The sequence below is a fragment of the Theropithecus gelada genome, chromosome 3 (assembly GCF_003255815.1).
Source record: "Theropithecus gelada isolate Dixy chromosome 3, Tgel_1.0, whole genome shotgun sequence".
NCBI classification, from domain to species: domain Eukaryota; kingdom Metazoa; phylum Chordata; class Mammalia; order Primates; family Cercopithecidae; genus Theropithecus; species Theropithecus gelada.
Window position 1 is genome coordinate 89650230 of NC_037670.1, and position 16263 is coordinate 89666492.

Consider the following 16263-nt stretch of genomic DNA (forward strand, 5'->3'; position numbering starts at 1 on the left):
GGCTGGAGTGCAGTGGCCGGATCTCAGCTCACTGCAAGCTCCGCCTCTCGGGTTCACGCCATTCTCCTGCCTCAGCCTCCCGAGTAGCTGGGACTATAGGCGCCCGCCACGTCGCCCGGCTAGTTTTTTTGTATTTTTTTTTAGTAGAGATGGGTTTTCACTGTGTTAGCCAGGATGGTCTCGATCTCCTGACCTCGTGATCCGCCCATCTCGGCCTCCCAAAGTGCTGGGATAACAGGCTTGAGCCACCGCGCCCGGCCTTTTTTTTTTTTTTGAGACTGAAACCTCCACCTCCTGGGTTCAAGTGATTCTCCTGCCTCAGCCTCCTGAGTAGCTAAGATTACAGGCGTGCGCTACCATGCCTGGCTAATTTTTGTATTTTTAGTAGAGACCGGGTTTCACCACGTTGGTCAGGCTGGTCTTAAACTCCTGACCTCATAATCCACCTGCCTCGGCCTCCCAAAGTGCTGGGATTACAGGCGTCAGCCACTGCGCCCAGCCCTCAAGAGCATTCTTTAAAGAATCAACTTTTTTTGAGGTATAGTCTAACACAATAAAATGCATCCATTTTTTGTATATATTTCAATGAGTTCTAACAAACTTGCAACCACCACAATCGAGATTCAAAACATTTTTGTTCCCTGAAAATTCTTTTGTGTCCCTTTCCAGTCAACTCCCTCTCAACTCCTCGTCCCCGGCAACCACTCTATCTGCTTTCTATCACTACAAATGAGACTTGTCTTTTCCAGAGTTTCATACAAATGGCATCACATGGTCTACACTATTGGTTTTGTTTTTTGGTCTGGCTTCTCTTCCTCAGTGTAATATTCATTAACAGGCAGATGATAAATTATAATATATCCATACAATGGGTTACCATTCAGCATAAAGAAGGCATGAACTACTGATACATGTTAAGTCAGCTATGGGTGGGTTGTCCCACATCCTCACCTATGGGGGGGCCCTGGGCAGCTAGCAAAGAGCAGGGACCTTCCAGCCCTGAGGGAAGTTCCACAGTTCTTTGGACTCAGTTATCCTTTCTCCATCAGCTCTCATCCATGGTGATGGTGGCCCACCTCCCACACAAGGACAGACTACTTCCAAGAGGTCCCACTAAATTCAAATAGCATTACAACAACTAAAAGGTCAAAGAAATTAGCTTGCACAAGAGTCTAGTTATTCAGGAAGCACATATTTAAGAAAGGGGAGGGGTGTTGGGACTGTCAACCATTCACTAAGTGTAGGGACACAGTACTCTCATATCCTTTATACAGAGTAGAAACCATCTGAGAAATTGGAAATATTAAAATTATAAATGTGAATATCTTATTTTAAAATAAAATTCTTAAGAACTTTTTAATGGGTGTAGAAACATCATAACTTTATTTACAAGGATAATGAACTTGCTACAGTCAGGACCATAGATCTTTGGAGACAGGTGGGTATATATCTTCCAAAGGCATTTCTGTTTAAGACAAGGAACATACTGTGTTCTTCAGTCGCAAAATGATACATTACATTCTAAATGTGCATTCATATAATTGTTCAAAGTAATTTCTTTTTACATACAGATAACTTTAAATACTTGAATTTATGTAAGTTTGCCATATTCAAAACTAGCACTACCAAAGTTAACAACTTTACCCTAAAAAGCTTTTAAAAGCATAACTGGCCGGGTGCGGTGGCTCACGCCTGTAATCCCAGCACTTTGGAAGGCCGAGGTGAGCAGATCACGAGGTCAGGAGATCGAGACCATACTGGCTAACCCAGTGAAATCCCGTCTCTACTAAAAAATACAAAAAAGTAGCCAGGCACGGTGATGGGCGCCTGTAGTCCCAGCTACTCGGGAGGCTGAGGTAGGAGAATGGCGTGAACCCGGGAGGCGGAGCTTGCAGTGAGCCAAGATCACGCCACTGTACTCCAGCCTGGGCCACAGAGCCAGACTCCGTCTCAAAAAAAAAAAAAAAAAAAGCATAACTATTTCTGCTTTTCCGACCAAGGAACACAGAGGAAACTATTTCAAGACCTTGACTCTTAAGTGATGCTATTTTGGGAATGTGTATCATAATTCTTGACAGAAAATTTTTGTTTTGCTTTCCAAATCTAAAGTAAAATATTCTCTTCAAAAAAGCAATAGGTAAGACACTTCCCTCAAGAAAACTCTCCCATACTCACCAAAGCTACTTTAGTTGATATATTTAGACTTTTCAGTTCATTTACTCTGTTCCTCCATTGATTTATTAAATGTTGGACAGAATTTAGCTGAAAAGGGAAGACAGAAAAATAACAGTTCAATATTGTATGTTTAAGTTAGTTTCTTCAATAAAAACTTCACATATTTCTTTGCCAAAATCACGAAAGGTTTATGTAACAGTTTTATGGCCCATGACTTGCAAAATTTGCATTGACTTGGCCTGTTTGTCAAAGATATTCCAGCTCCAGTTCCCTCTCCCTGTTCAACTCCTTGTATCATCTGGTTAATATCACAAGCATCTGGCAGCACGTAGTTAGTTATATTTGGATGGGAGGTGAACACATGTACTAGTTGAAATGCATGATCATGACTGTAGAAACAGAAAAATACAGCATTTAAACTGCTTCCTTCAGGTACTCAACTTATTGTCAAGATTTTTTTTTTTTTGATATCTGATATATGAAGATGTTAATCTGTATTACAGACTGTATCTTATTTAACTTTGTTTTTCTAGCATTCATCACTGGATCTGTACCTAACAGATGTTCAATAAATATCTGTCAAATGATAAAACGGTTTCATTTCTGGGACTGACTGTTAGGTAATTTGTAATAAAAATAGTAATATTCCTAATTATTAAAGTAAAAATATACTATCATTTTAATAACCAACCAATTTAAATGAAAATAATATAGAAAAGAAAAATAGCCTTCTCCTGAAAAAAGATCATAGACCTCATCGGTTTTGCCAAAATACAAGCCACAATAAAGAAAGCAGTAATTAACAGCTCATCTGTTATTGCAGTAGATTAATAGGAAACAAACTTACATAACTCTGTAAGTTATTGCTGGTTAAGAAGTTATGGTATTCAAGTCTCAATTCCTCTGGTGAAATGTCTGTAAAACCTGAAGTGAGGAATCAATTGGAATCTTTAAAATAAATGCCAATAATTTTGATAGTAAAGCTACAGGTGCTAAACAAGAAAATATCTAATGTTGATTAGAAAATTTTCATAATCATAAGGAAGAAACTTAAAGCCTACACTCTACTTAATGTTTAATAAAGTATAAAATTACAGTAAAATATAGTTGGTTATTTTGATCTTTAAATGGGGAAGAATTTTCTAAAGATAGGTGGGGTAGAATGAACAACAAACACAAGAGAAAGATTTGACTACACTTATATTCAAACTTATATTTTAAAAAATCTGCCAGAAACTATACTAAGCAAAATTACAAGGCAAATTGTACACTAGGAAAATTGCAATTTTAACATGTATGACAAGAGAAGAACTAATGCCCTAATGTATAAATAGCTCTTACAAATAAATGAGAAAAGTAAATGAATTTGGGCAAAGATAATGAACAGGCAATTCACACACAAAAAAATCAAATAATAAATAAATGAAAGTTAAATGCAACTTAAAATATAGATAAAATGCTTTACTTATCAGACTGGCAGAAATTTTAAAAGCTGGTATTTACTGTTGTTCCAAATGTGGTGAAATGTATCATTTCCTAAATTACTGTTAAGGGAATTAAAATGGTACAAGTTTTCTGGGAGGGATAATTATTAATAAGCATCACAAGCCTGAAACACATTCATATCCTGTGACTTATAATACAATTTACAAGATTTAACCTTGGGAAATAGTTATATATGTAAACAAAGGTCACTATGTATAGGGGTGCTCATTCTAATATTTTTAGTACCAGAAACAAACTGAAAGCAAAAATTAGAATACAAAACTAGGGCCAGGCGCGGTAGCTCATACCTGTAGTCCTAGCACTTTGGGAGGCTGAGGCAGATGGATCACGAGGTCAGGAGATCGAGACCATCCTGGCTAACATGGTGAAACCCCGTCTCTACTAAAAATACAAAACATTAGCTGGGCGTGGTGGCATGCGCCTGTAATCCCAGCTACTCGGGAGGCTGAGGCAGGAGAATTGTTTGAACCTGGGAGGCAGAGGTGGCAGTCAGCTGAGATTGTGCCACTGCACTCCAGCCTGGGCGACAAAGCGAGACTCTGCCTCAAAAATAAATAAATAAATAAAACTAGATTACAGCTGGGCACGGTGGCTCATGCCTGTAGTCCCAGCACTTTGGGAGACCAAGGCCGGTGGATCACCTGAGGCCAGGAGCTCAAGACCAGTCTGGCCAACATGGCGAAACCCTGTTTCTACTAAAAATACAAAAATTAGTTAGGCATGTTGGCATATGCCTGTAATCCGAGCGACTCAGGAGACTGAGGCTGGAGAATCACTTCAACCCAGAAGGCGGAGGCTGTAGTGAGCTGAGATTGCGCCACTGCACTCCAGCCTGGGCAACAAGAGCGAAATTCTATCTCAAAAAAACAAAACAAAACAAAGAAAAACTAGATTACGATCCTAATTATATATATGTATATGTATATATGTATAGGTATACATATATACACACATAGAACAACTTGTACATCCCTGTACAAGTGGACCCTTGCAGTTCTGCTCAAGAGCCAACTGTACACAAAGCTGTACAGGGCCCACTTGTACAGGGATTTTCTTCTGCCTTTGCCACTCCTGAGACAGCGAGACCAAACCCACCTATCCCTGTGCTACTCAACTTAAAGACAACAAGGATGAAGACTTTTATGATGATCCACTTCCACTATGTGAAGAATATGTTTTCTTTTCCTTATGATTTTCTGTTTTTTTTTTTTTTTTTGAGACGAAGTCTTGCTCTGCTGCCCAAGCTGGAGTGCAGTGGCGTGATCTCGGTTTACTGCAACCTCTGCCTCCCAGGTTCAGGCAATTCTCCTGCCGCGGCCTCCCCAGTAGCTGGGATTATAGGCATACACCACCAAACCCTGCTAATTGTTTTTGTATCTTTAGTAGAGATGGGGTTTCACCACATTGGTGAGGCTAGTCTCGAACTCCTGACCTTGTGATCCGCCCACCTCGGCCTCCCAAAGTGCTGGGATTACAGGCGTGAGCCACTGCGCCTGACCCCTTATGATTTTCTTAACATTTTCTTTTCTCTTACAGTAGGTTATTAGTAGTTAAGCTTTTGGGGAATCAAAGCTTATATGTGGATTTTTGACTGCACAGAAGATCAGTGCCCCTAAACTCTATGTTGTTCAAGGGTCAATTGTATACATAAACAAGAAATATGTTTGTGTGTGTATGTTTTGAAAGAAATATACTAAAATGTAGTAGTTATCTCTGTGATAACAGGTTATTTTTATTTTATTTATATATTTCTGTACTTTCCAAGTTTTCTAAAGCAAAAGCTGTAACCGGTTTTTTTTATTTTTATTTTTGAGACAGGGTCTCATTCCTGTCACTCAGGCTGGAGTGCAGTGGCTCATTGCCACCTTAACTTCCTGGGCTCAAGTGATCCTCCCATCTCAGCCTCCTGGGTAGCTGGGACTATAGGAATGTGCTACCACACCCTGGTAGAGACAGGGTTTCGCTATGTTGCCCAGGTTGGTCTCAAACTCTTGGGCTCAAGTGATCCACCTGCCTCAGCCTCCCAAAGTGCCAGGATTACAAGCATGAGCCACCACATCTGGTCCAAAAGCTGTAACTTTATAATTGGGCAAACTTACTAAGAAAGGCAAAAAATGTTCAAGATATTTTCTACAAAAGATTCCTTGTAACCCAGTTATTATTAACTCAAAGGACACCTGCTTCAGAATAAAGGAAAGACTAAATGTTCAAAGCAGAACCCTGGATTCCTTCTAATGACTTGTCTTCCCCATCTTTACTGACGCCTCAAGCCAAAAAACCCTAGGAATCACCTTGGATTTCTCTTTCCCTATATCTAATTAATCAGTATCCTGCCAGTTCAAGCTCCAACAGAACCCAAATATGACCAATTCTGTCTTCACTGCTATGAACTCTAGTCACAAGCAGCAACGTCTTCTGTCTCCCTATCTCTACTTTTGCCTCTGCTCCCAACAGACCTTTTTTATCCCCCCTCACACAGCATGTTGAGTTAGCTTTTCCTAATCAGATCACGTCCCTCTTTTGCTTAAAGTTCTTCATGGCTGCCTGCCCAGTGCAATTAGGCCCAACATGATCTGGCCCCTGGCTATCTCTCTGGCCTTACTGTCATATTACTTTCCCTTGTTTACTCTCCTCCAGTAATTCAGGCCTCACTAGTCTGTAAACACTGCCAACCTTGTTCTTACCTCAGGGCCTTTGCAATAGCTAGTCCTACTGCCAGGAATGTTTTCCCCAAATCTTCCCGTAACTGATACCCTCTCTTTATGCAGGACTCATTCCCAATACTACCTCCCAGGAATAGATAACCACTCTATCTAAAGGAACATTGTTCCCCTAATTGCCTCCTATTCCTTCCAGCCAAGCTCAACCAGAATTCCTCATCTGAACCACAGAACACAGAAAACGATTTGAGTGACAATTTTCTCAAGTCTCGTAAAATGGGGCAAAAGTAGTATCATTCTATTATAGCTGCATAGAAAAAGTTAATTTATTAATACAATGGATTAATTCTACATGCATGATAAACCAGTGGATTTTAATATAATACCACAAAAGGATAGAAGTACGCAAACTTTTGGTCTCAGGACTCCTTTACATTCTTAAAAATCATTAAGGACCCCAAAGAATGTTTGTTTACATGGGTTACTTACATTGATAATTACATTTGAAATGAAAACTGAGAAACTTAGTATTAATTTATTTAAAAGAAACCAATTACCTATCTACATAAATGAAAAAGCTATTTTCCAAAACAAAAAATGAAAATTTAGTAAGATTAATAGCCTTGCTTTATGTTTATACATCTCTTAATGTCTGGCTTAATAGAAGACTGCTGGATTCTTATATATGTTTCTGCATTCATTCTGTTGCAATATGTTGTTCTGACTGAAGTGTATGCAGAAAACGGGCACTCACACAGACACGTATTGGAAAAGGAAGACTTAAATGGCTTTTTCAGGTACCTGTGGACATTTTTCTTTGATACTACACCAAAACTTGACAAGTGGTAGTTTCTTAAAAGTTAATTATAACACAGACTCAAGCCATACTAATGAACTTTTTGTGGTATTATATTAAAATCCACTGGTTATCATGCATGTAGAATGGACTTTCAGCCATGCATAATTTTGTAATATCACACATAAGTCATTTTAAAAATGCCAGTTCACTGACTTATGCAGAACTTCCAAACATTGGCATGTTATTATACAACATAAAATTTTTTTTTTTTTTTTTTTTGAGACAGTCTCGCTCTGTCACCCAGGCTGGAGTGCAGTGGCACAATCTCGGCTCACTGCAAGCTCCGCCTCCCAGGTTCACACTATTCTCCTGCCTCAGCCTCCTGAGTAGCTGGGACTACAGGTGCCCGCCACAACATCTGGCTAATTTTTTGTATTTTTTAGTAGAGACGGGGTTTCACTGTGTTAGCCAGGATGGTCTCCATCTCCTGACCTCATGATCTGCCCACTTCGGCCTCCCAAAGTGCTGGGATTACAAGCGTGAGCGACCGCGCACGGCCATAAAATTTTTTTAAAGAGACAGGGTCTCACTCTGTCACCCAGGCTGGAGTGTGGAGGCACCATCAGAACTCATCATAACTTTGAACTCTTGAACTCAAGTGATTCCCCCCACCTCAGCCTCCAGAGTAGCTAAGACTCTTGGCATATGCCATCATACTCAGGCTAATTTTTCTATTTTTTGTAGAGACAGGGTCTTGTTATGTTTTCGGGGGGGGGGTCTCAAACTCCTGGCTTCAAGCCATCCTCCTACCTCAGCCTCCAAAAGCACTGGGATGACAGGCATGAGCTGCTGTGTGTGGCCCTCACATTTGTGAATGTTGCCATCCGTTTCATCAGAAGAGATTTTTAAGTATTGAGAAGTCATCATGTTCATGATGACAAAAAAGTTTTCCGTAATTCCAATTTTTGCTTGAAAGTTTTAATTTTTTTCTTTGGCAATAAACACTATCAACTGTTTTCTTCTAAATAACCATAGTTGTCATTCCTTTCAAATAAATATTGTCTTTGAAAAAAGTGGCTAGCTCAGTCCAACATGAACAATCACACAAGATAACCATCACACTTGGGCATGGGGCAGACACACTTTGTATGTGCTCCCCATTTTGTCACACAGAATACTAAAAAGGTGTGTACTCAGGGTCAAGGGTTAACAAAATTAATAATTTTTATGTCTTCATAAAGGAAGTTCTTAAGTTCAAATGGCATTAAACTTTTTTTTATTGTGACATCTACTAGTAATTTATTGCCTCTGCCTTGATTCATGCTAAGATACAAGTAGTTCTACTCATCAATGCTTTTGCACCAACAGTGCAAATGTCACCACAGTGAAAAATGGCAATTAATCACTTCGTATTATTAGAAAATATTTTTGAACTTAGGCAACTCCTAAAAGGGCCTCACGGATAAAGTTGCCAGATTCAGCAAATAAAAATACAGGATGCCCAGTTAAATTTGAATTTCAGATATACAATAAATACTTTTTTTAGTATAATGTGCCTCAAATATTACATGGGATGTACACATATTAAAAATACTGTTTGTTTATCTGAAATTTAAATATAACTGGATGTCCCATATTTTATCTGGCAACTTTATTCAGGAATCCACATTTTGAGAACCACTGCTTTAGGGCAACAGGCATTAGGTTCAATTTGGAATGGATTAATACTCAAGTACTAATACTTAAGCTGATTAAGGGCTTAATACTTTGTTGTTTCTCTATAGAAAATATCATTATCTGAAATCATCTTAGTTTATTTGCAGCACTTATTGTCTTCCTCCCTCAAGAATGTAAGATTCGTAAGGAAGGGATCTTGTCTGTCTTGCTCATCACTATATTCCTAGCACTTAGCACAAAAGAAATTCAGTAAATATTTGTCAAATGGACAAGTAAATAAATAACTAAGAAGCGCTGCAATGCAAATGCTCACAGAAAATGAGCAACTAGAACTGAGACAGAGGAAAGATCCCAAGGTTCTGCGATATTGATTGCAAGGGCTCCCATCTGCAAGATACCCACTATTTCCTCAAAAGGATGGAGGCCCAGGAACACCTAGAGTGGGCTTGGAAAAGCCTGGTGGTGTAGGTTTCAGCCCAGAAAGGGCTTAGGGACTATGGACAAAAAAAAAAAAAAGAGAGAGAGAGAAGAATATTCTAAAGCAAATGCTATTTCAGGCCCCAGGCCAGGTGTGGTGGCTCACACCTGTAATTCCAGCACTTTGGGAGGCCATGGCGGGCAGATCACCTGAGGTCAGGAGTTCGAGACCAGCCTGGCTAACATGGCAAAACCCCGTCTCTACTAAAAATACAAAAATTAGCCGGGTGTGGTGGCGGGCACCTGTAATCCCAGCTATTCAGGAGGCTGAGGCAGGAGAATCACTTGAACCTGGGAGGCAGAGGTCACAGTGAGCTGAGATCGCATCAATGCACTCCAGCCTGGGGGACAAGAGTGAAACTCCGTCTAAAAAAAAAAAAAAAAAAAAAAAAAGTTGCTATCCCTGTAGCCCAGCTAAGCCTCCTCACATCTAAATATTACCTCCGGAACGGGTCTCCACACAACTATTCTTAGAAGGAAAGATAGGGAAGAAAGAACAGAACCAGGCAGCCAAGGCCTTAATGACAGGCAGGATGTGACTCTTCTATTCACTACAGGAAGCTAAGAGGTTCCAAAGTTGTATATACAGGGAATCAAGAATGTAGACTCTCTTCCTGGGCTTTATTTAAATGTTTTCTCCCAAGAACTACATGTCTTAAAATACTCTATTCTCCAACCTTAATGTCTAAATTATGAAGTTTGGCTAGAATACTCAAATACTTTAAACAACGTCCAAAGTCTCCTAGTTGTAGCTAAGTTGGTGGTTGATTTCTTTATTTGGCATTCTTTTGGTTTTAGAAAATAATAGTTTTAGAACATATTTTTTAAATGCACAATTTTTCAGTTACCTGAAATATTAGGTTTCTTTTTCACTGGTGAATAAACAGAAAACATCCACTGCCCTGATGATTCCCAAACCTCCATATCTTTTACAATTCCTTCCCTGCAAAAAGAAAAAAAAACAAACAAAAAAGAGTAAAGGATCTTCTTAGCTGCTTGGTAAAATTTATTGTTAATGGTTTTCCACAACTGAAAATTTAAATTCTAGTAAATACATAGTTCAAAATATTTTCCATTATATTTTCTGAAGAGTGTTCTTTAAAGCACAAGTTTATAGAAGTGTGAACTATATGGTTACAAATGGTATTATAATGTCAGAGAAGTTAATGAGTTTGATTTTCCAATACACTGACCCATTAACCAATATACTTACATAAATACTATCACAGATACCATACTTTTTTTAGGAATTAAAATCTAAAATAGTAACTTTAATCTTTCTTTGATAATTATCACAAACATTAATAATCATTTAACTGGGAAGAACAAAGTACCACTTATGTGATACAGAATCATATTTTAAAGGTGGGTTATAGGACTTCAGAGATCATTTTATCTAATTCTCACATTTTGCAACAGGGGAAACAGACCCACATCCATACAACTAATCTGTGGTAATGCCGTGGGTAGATTCGGCTGTAAATTAGTTTCTTCCTACTTAGACTATGTCAATAAAAGGAGAATTATCACAGAGAAAACTGTATTAAATTTAGGACTGTAAGAAATGCAGAAAGTAAGGTTTTGTTTGTTCATTTACTTAAAAAAAAATCAGCTGTATATGGTACATGGCTCAAAATATCTACAACTGGTTCTGATCGAATTAGGAGAAGTAAAAGACTAACCAGTTACATTTAAATTCCATCCTGGTCACCATGAGTTGAGGGAACATTACAGATAGCCAAGCATTGTTTTGACACCAGCCATAAATTTTACCGTAAATATTCTCAAGAAATGTCATATATCTACCTCACAATAAATGTAGGAAATCAAATGAGATCAGTTTGAATAGGATAATCCAAGTAAAAGTTTTAGAAAGAAATAAGATATGTGACTGGGTATAGTGGCTCATGCCTATAATCCCAGCACTTTGGGAGGCTGAGGCAGGCAGATCACTTGAGGTCAAGAGTTCAAGACCAACCTGGCCAACATGGTGAAACCCCATCTCTACTAAAAACACAAAACATGAGCTGGTGTGGTGTCAGGCACCTGTAATACCAGCTACTTGGGAGGCTGAGGCAGGAGAATGGCTTGAGCCTGGAAGGCGGAGGCTGCAGCAAGCTGAGATTGCACCACTGCACTCTAGCCTGGGCAAGAGAGCGAGACTCCATCTCTAAATAAATAAATAGAGAGAGAGAGACAGAGATGGTATAACTGACCTCCAGGTTTACAAGTTGTTCTAAATTACATCACACTTTGTAAAGGACTTGTAAGTTAGAATGAACTTAAGGAGGACTAATCTTAGAAAGATATTCACAATATAGTGTTATCAACACAAAGTGGAAAAAGCATAATTATCCCTAGGAAGGCACTCTACTATTATAGAAAGATAATATATTTTTAAGTGAAATAAAGTTTAGGATAATACATAGCAAAAGAGTGGCTATCTATGAGTGATAGGATTGTGGGTGACTTTTTTTTGCTTACTCTGATTTAAAAATAATGCATTATTTCTTTTTTAAAGAAAATATTGTATTATGAAAAGATGTTACAAAAAAAGAGAAAACAAAATACGAAGATTATCGGTGCTTTTGAAAAAACATAAGCAAATGGATAGTACTTTTCCTGAAAGCTTTCACTTACAGAAGTTTCTTTTCATCTTTCTGCTCATCAGGACTAAGTGAACCAAATGGGTTCTCAGACAATCCAAAGCCTTCTTTTCTGTTAGTTGAAGCTCCAGAATCAAAAGAACCGAAAGATGGCTTTTCTTGATCTCTGCTGCCCCCCCATGGTGTGGATTTGGAGAAACTGGATGGCTGGATGACATTGGAGTATCTCTGGCTAGTGGTATTCCATCCACGTCTATTATTACCTAAAATAAACAATAAAACAAAATAATTTTGCTAGCAACTTTTCTTTTTATTTTATTTTCTTTTTAATTGAGATAGGGTCTCACTCTGTTGCCCAGGATGGAGGACAGTGGCATGATCTTGGCTCACTGTAACCTCAACCTCCCAGGCTCAATCCTCCCACCTCAGCCTCCTGAGTAGCTGGGACCACAGGCGTTTTTTGCACACCACCATGTCTGGCTAATTGTTGTACTTTTTGTAGAGACAGGGTCTTGCCATATTGCGTGGGCTGGTTTCGAACTCCTGGGCTCAAGTGATCCAGCCGCCTTGGCCTCCCAAAGTGCTGGGATTACAGGCATGAGCTACTGTGTCCAGCAACTGTTCTTTTAAATCTCAAAAATCTTTGTATCTTAGTATGTCTAGACATCATAGAAAGATTCAACAAGCACTACATTTAAACTCATTTTAAATGACAATCTCTTCATTTTTTATTTACAGACAGTAGTTAGGTTGTAATATCAACAAATCATATAGTGGCCAATTGCATTTCTGTTTGAGATTCAGAAGAAAATAATATAGAAAAATAGTGATATTTTACTAAATTCAGCTGACAAAGCTTATTAAATAAACAACTGCTTGATAGTCGAGTTGACAGAAGGCATGCATCATAAATCATAAACTCCTTCAGGATAAAAACTTGTGTTTTTATCATTCTTTGCTCCCCCACCAGGCCCTATATTGTAGTAAAGGCTGAAAAATGGACATTGAATTAGTTTCTTGAATATGAAAGATTAGATTCTACCCTCTGTTTTTGGACAGATGCTTAAGTCTATTTGATGCAGTCTTTTCTCCGGGCAAGCACCTACACACCTATTTTCACAGAGAGATTATACATCGTATTTACATGTGAACAAAATGCATGCAGTTCCTCTATGAGTAGCTTTCCAATATTTCATAAATATCAAAATGAGTCAAAAAGATTATCTCCCCTCTTTACATATTGGTTTTGTTTTTTAAAATCACTTTAGCAATCTCATTTACTCATCACTTCCTTGTTGGGGCCAAGATTAAGGTAAGTCATCTTGTTTCTGACTGAATTAGGAGATAAGCCATTAAATATATCAAAAGTTGGAATGACAAACATGCCCAGTTGTGAAAGTTCATCCTGCAACTCTAAACTACCCTAATAATAACAACAACAACAAAAAAGTGGAGATTGCTAGACCAGATCCTTCAAGTAGGAGTTAATGGTATCTTCTTCTTCTAAAATTCCAAATTTCACTGGGGTATGATATAACTGAAGAAACTCACTTCCTCCTTTTTTTTTTTTTTTTTTTAAATATTGCTTTTGGTCTTCATACTTATAATTCTAGAAACATTCATTTGTTTCTGGGAGCTAAATACAAAGTTTGTCTGCTAAATTTTGTTTACACTCACATTCCTCAGACCTGAGTCCTAATTTTTGGTTTGAAATATTTCACTATATTAATTGTGGATGAAATAAAAGGACTGTCTTCCCTTAAGTGGGATCAGACGTGAAACCATCAAGCAATACAAGGTTTAAAGGTTAGACGTAGCCTGCCGCGGTCACTCACGCCTGTAATCCCAGCACTTTGAAAGACCGAAGCGGGCGGATAACCTGAGGTCACGAGTTCGAGACCGGTCTGGCCAACATGGCGAAATGCTGTCTCTACTAAAAATACAAAACTTTTCAAGGGCATGGTGGCGGGCACCCGTAATTCCAGCTACGCGGGAGATTGAGGCGTGGGAATCGCTCGAGCCTGGGAGGCGGAGGTTGCAGTGAGCTGCCTGAGAGAGCAAGACGCTGTCTCAAAATCACATCACATCACATCACATCACATCAAGAGCCCTAAAGGAGGGGAAGGAAGGGAGGCAGCACCTAATTATTAACCCGATCTTTAAAATCTTGTGTTGTTCTAAGGTTTCACGTCTAATCTCTCCTTTCCTTTAAGATAAAAAGCTTTGACAATGATCTAGGCCCAGGGATTAGATTAAAGAGGCCTCCACATCCCCTTTCCTCATCTCCCGGAGTTAACTGGACTTCCCACCTTCCCAATTTCACCCCAAATTTATGAGCAGGTGCATTTTTTCTGCGGTATGGCTCTATAGGTTTTATTAGATATTCTTTTCTTTTTTTTTTTTTTTTGAGACAGAATCTCGCTCTGTCGCCCAGACTGGAGTTGGGTGGCGCGATCTTGGCTCACTGCCACCTTCACCTCCCGGGTTCAAGCGATTCTCCTGCCTCAGCCTCCTGAGTAGGTGGGATTACAGGCGCGCGCCACCACGCCCGGCTAATTTTTTTTTGGGTATTTTTAGTAGAGACGGGGTTTCACCATGTTGGTCAGGCTGGTCTCGAACTCCTGACCTCGTGATCCGCCCGCCTCGGCCAGCCAAAGTGCTGGGATTACAGGCGTAAGCCACCGCACCTGGCCGGTTTTATTAGATTTTCAAAGAAGTCCAGACTTATCCCAAATGAAGTCCTGATTCTGACCCAAGCTGCTAACCTCACCCTCGAAAAAACAACTTAGTAATAATTATATTCAATTACGGCATTTACCTACAAGGTAGTTTCGACAGTTAATTCCGATTTAAAAACTCAGTTTCGCAAAAGCATCCAGGCCCAAACCCAGGTCCTCTGAAGCTCAATAAAAACGGACCCCATGAATAATATGTAGATAAAACCCTCGGTTTAAAAACGTTGTGCAGGGCCCAGTGGGGCCGGTAAGGCAGCGATGCGGGCACGTTGGGGTCACCAGCACTGGGACACAGGTGGGACGTCCGGTCCCCGCCAGCCGGCCCTTCACGGCTCGGTTACCGCGGAGGATGCAGAGGAGATTCACCTGAAGACTGCTGTTGCGGTTGCTGCCGTCCTCCTCCTGCACCCCTGGCACCAGGATGTTCGTTCCAGCACCGATCACCAAAGCGGCACCGGCCTTGAAGGAAGAATTGACAAATGGCCATTGCAACTGCGCTGCCGACGGAGGGGTCTTCGGTCGGCACCGGTGGATGCCAGTTACTGGGCAGAGAGCCCCAGGCAACTTCCGCGCCCGGCCGGGCTGTGACGTCATCTTCTCGCGCCGGGGGAAGGCCTTTTTCCGCCTGTCTCACCCCCCCACCAGTGCCATGAGACGCGTGGACTTGAGCCAATAAGATTTGAGAAGAGCGGACCGCTCTGACGCTTGAGTATGTCCTGGGAAGGCGGGATGGTTGAACGGTTACGTGAAGACCGGAGGCGCGTTTGACCTCGGTGCAGGGCCTCGGACTACAGGAAGGCTTGAGGTCCAAAATGAGGGGAAAGCGGAGCAAGCAAACGCACAACTTCAGCAAGGCCCTGAGAGGAGATTTAGCTATGATTTGCGAGACCGAGTCGTTCTTGCTAAGACAGTAAAACTTAGCTTGGGTTGAGAAAGTAACAAAATGCCCAGCCTTTCATCTGGATGGATAACAGAGTCAAATAAAGCCAGACGTGACGTTAAGAGGAAACAATGTTTCTTTTAGGACATACTGCAACGGAAAAGTATTACCCCTTTGAGTGAGTAGTACATTCTTACTACACACTCAGAAACCTTGTTCTTTCAAGTCCACATTAACGTTGCTATTTGAAATTATATCAGAACCAGTGAAACGTCCCATCCTTGCCTGGAGGATCTAAGTCTCTCTGACGCAGAGAAGCAGCCTCAATTTCTACCTAGGTGTAGAGCTTCATTCATATAAACGGTTTCTGAAAACATTATACATTTTCTTAACTTTGCAGTTTCCAAGGAAACATGCCCTACATTCAGTTCTCGTCCAGACCTGATGTTAATGCCTTTACACACAGCTATGTTTTGAGATTTCATTTAAATTTCACCTAAACTTCACTCTCCCTGCCAAAACATACAATAACTACCTTTTATTTTGTACGGTGAGACACCCCACAGCTCCTCTGGTGTGCAGTCTTCTTGATTGTAATAAGTCAATAAATCTGACTTTGTTGGCTTACAGGTTTGTGCTGGTGGTTTTAGGATTATTGGGCTGGGAGTGAGCCATCATTCTTGCTCATGTAATTTGTTTGGATTTTGAAGACAGAATCTACAGGACGGGAACTACTTGTCCAAACTAG

General features: G+C 40.0%; 1 protein-coding gene across 2 annotated transcripts in view; it reads right to left on the reverse strand.

Moving 5' to 3' along the window:
- Positions 1-15638, reverse strand: part of NUPL2 (nucleoporin like 2) — an 18536-nt gene extending 2898 nt beyond the window's left edge. The window contains exons 1-6 of one of the 2 annotated variants that reach the window (XM_025380410.1): positions 15002-15638; positions 11935-12163; positions 10143-10237; positions 3023-3099; positions 2176-2262; positions 1391-1465 (exon numbers count right to left, since the gene is read on the reverse strand). In XM_025380410.1, the coding sequence (XP_025236195.1) occupies positions 1391-1465; positions 2176-2262; positions 3023-3099; positions 10143-10237; positions 11935-12163; positions 15002-15122 (684 nt within the window). In that variant the 5' untranslated portion in view covers positions 15123-15638. The remainder of the gene's footprint in view (positions 1-1390; positions 1466-2175; positions 2263-3022; positions 3100-10142; positions 10238-11934; positions 12164-15001) is intronic. The other variant, XM_025380411.1, reaches the window with a different exon arrangement.
- Positions 15639-16263: the final 625 nt, after the last annotated feature.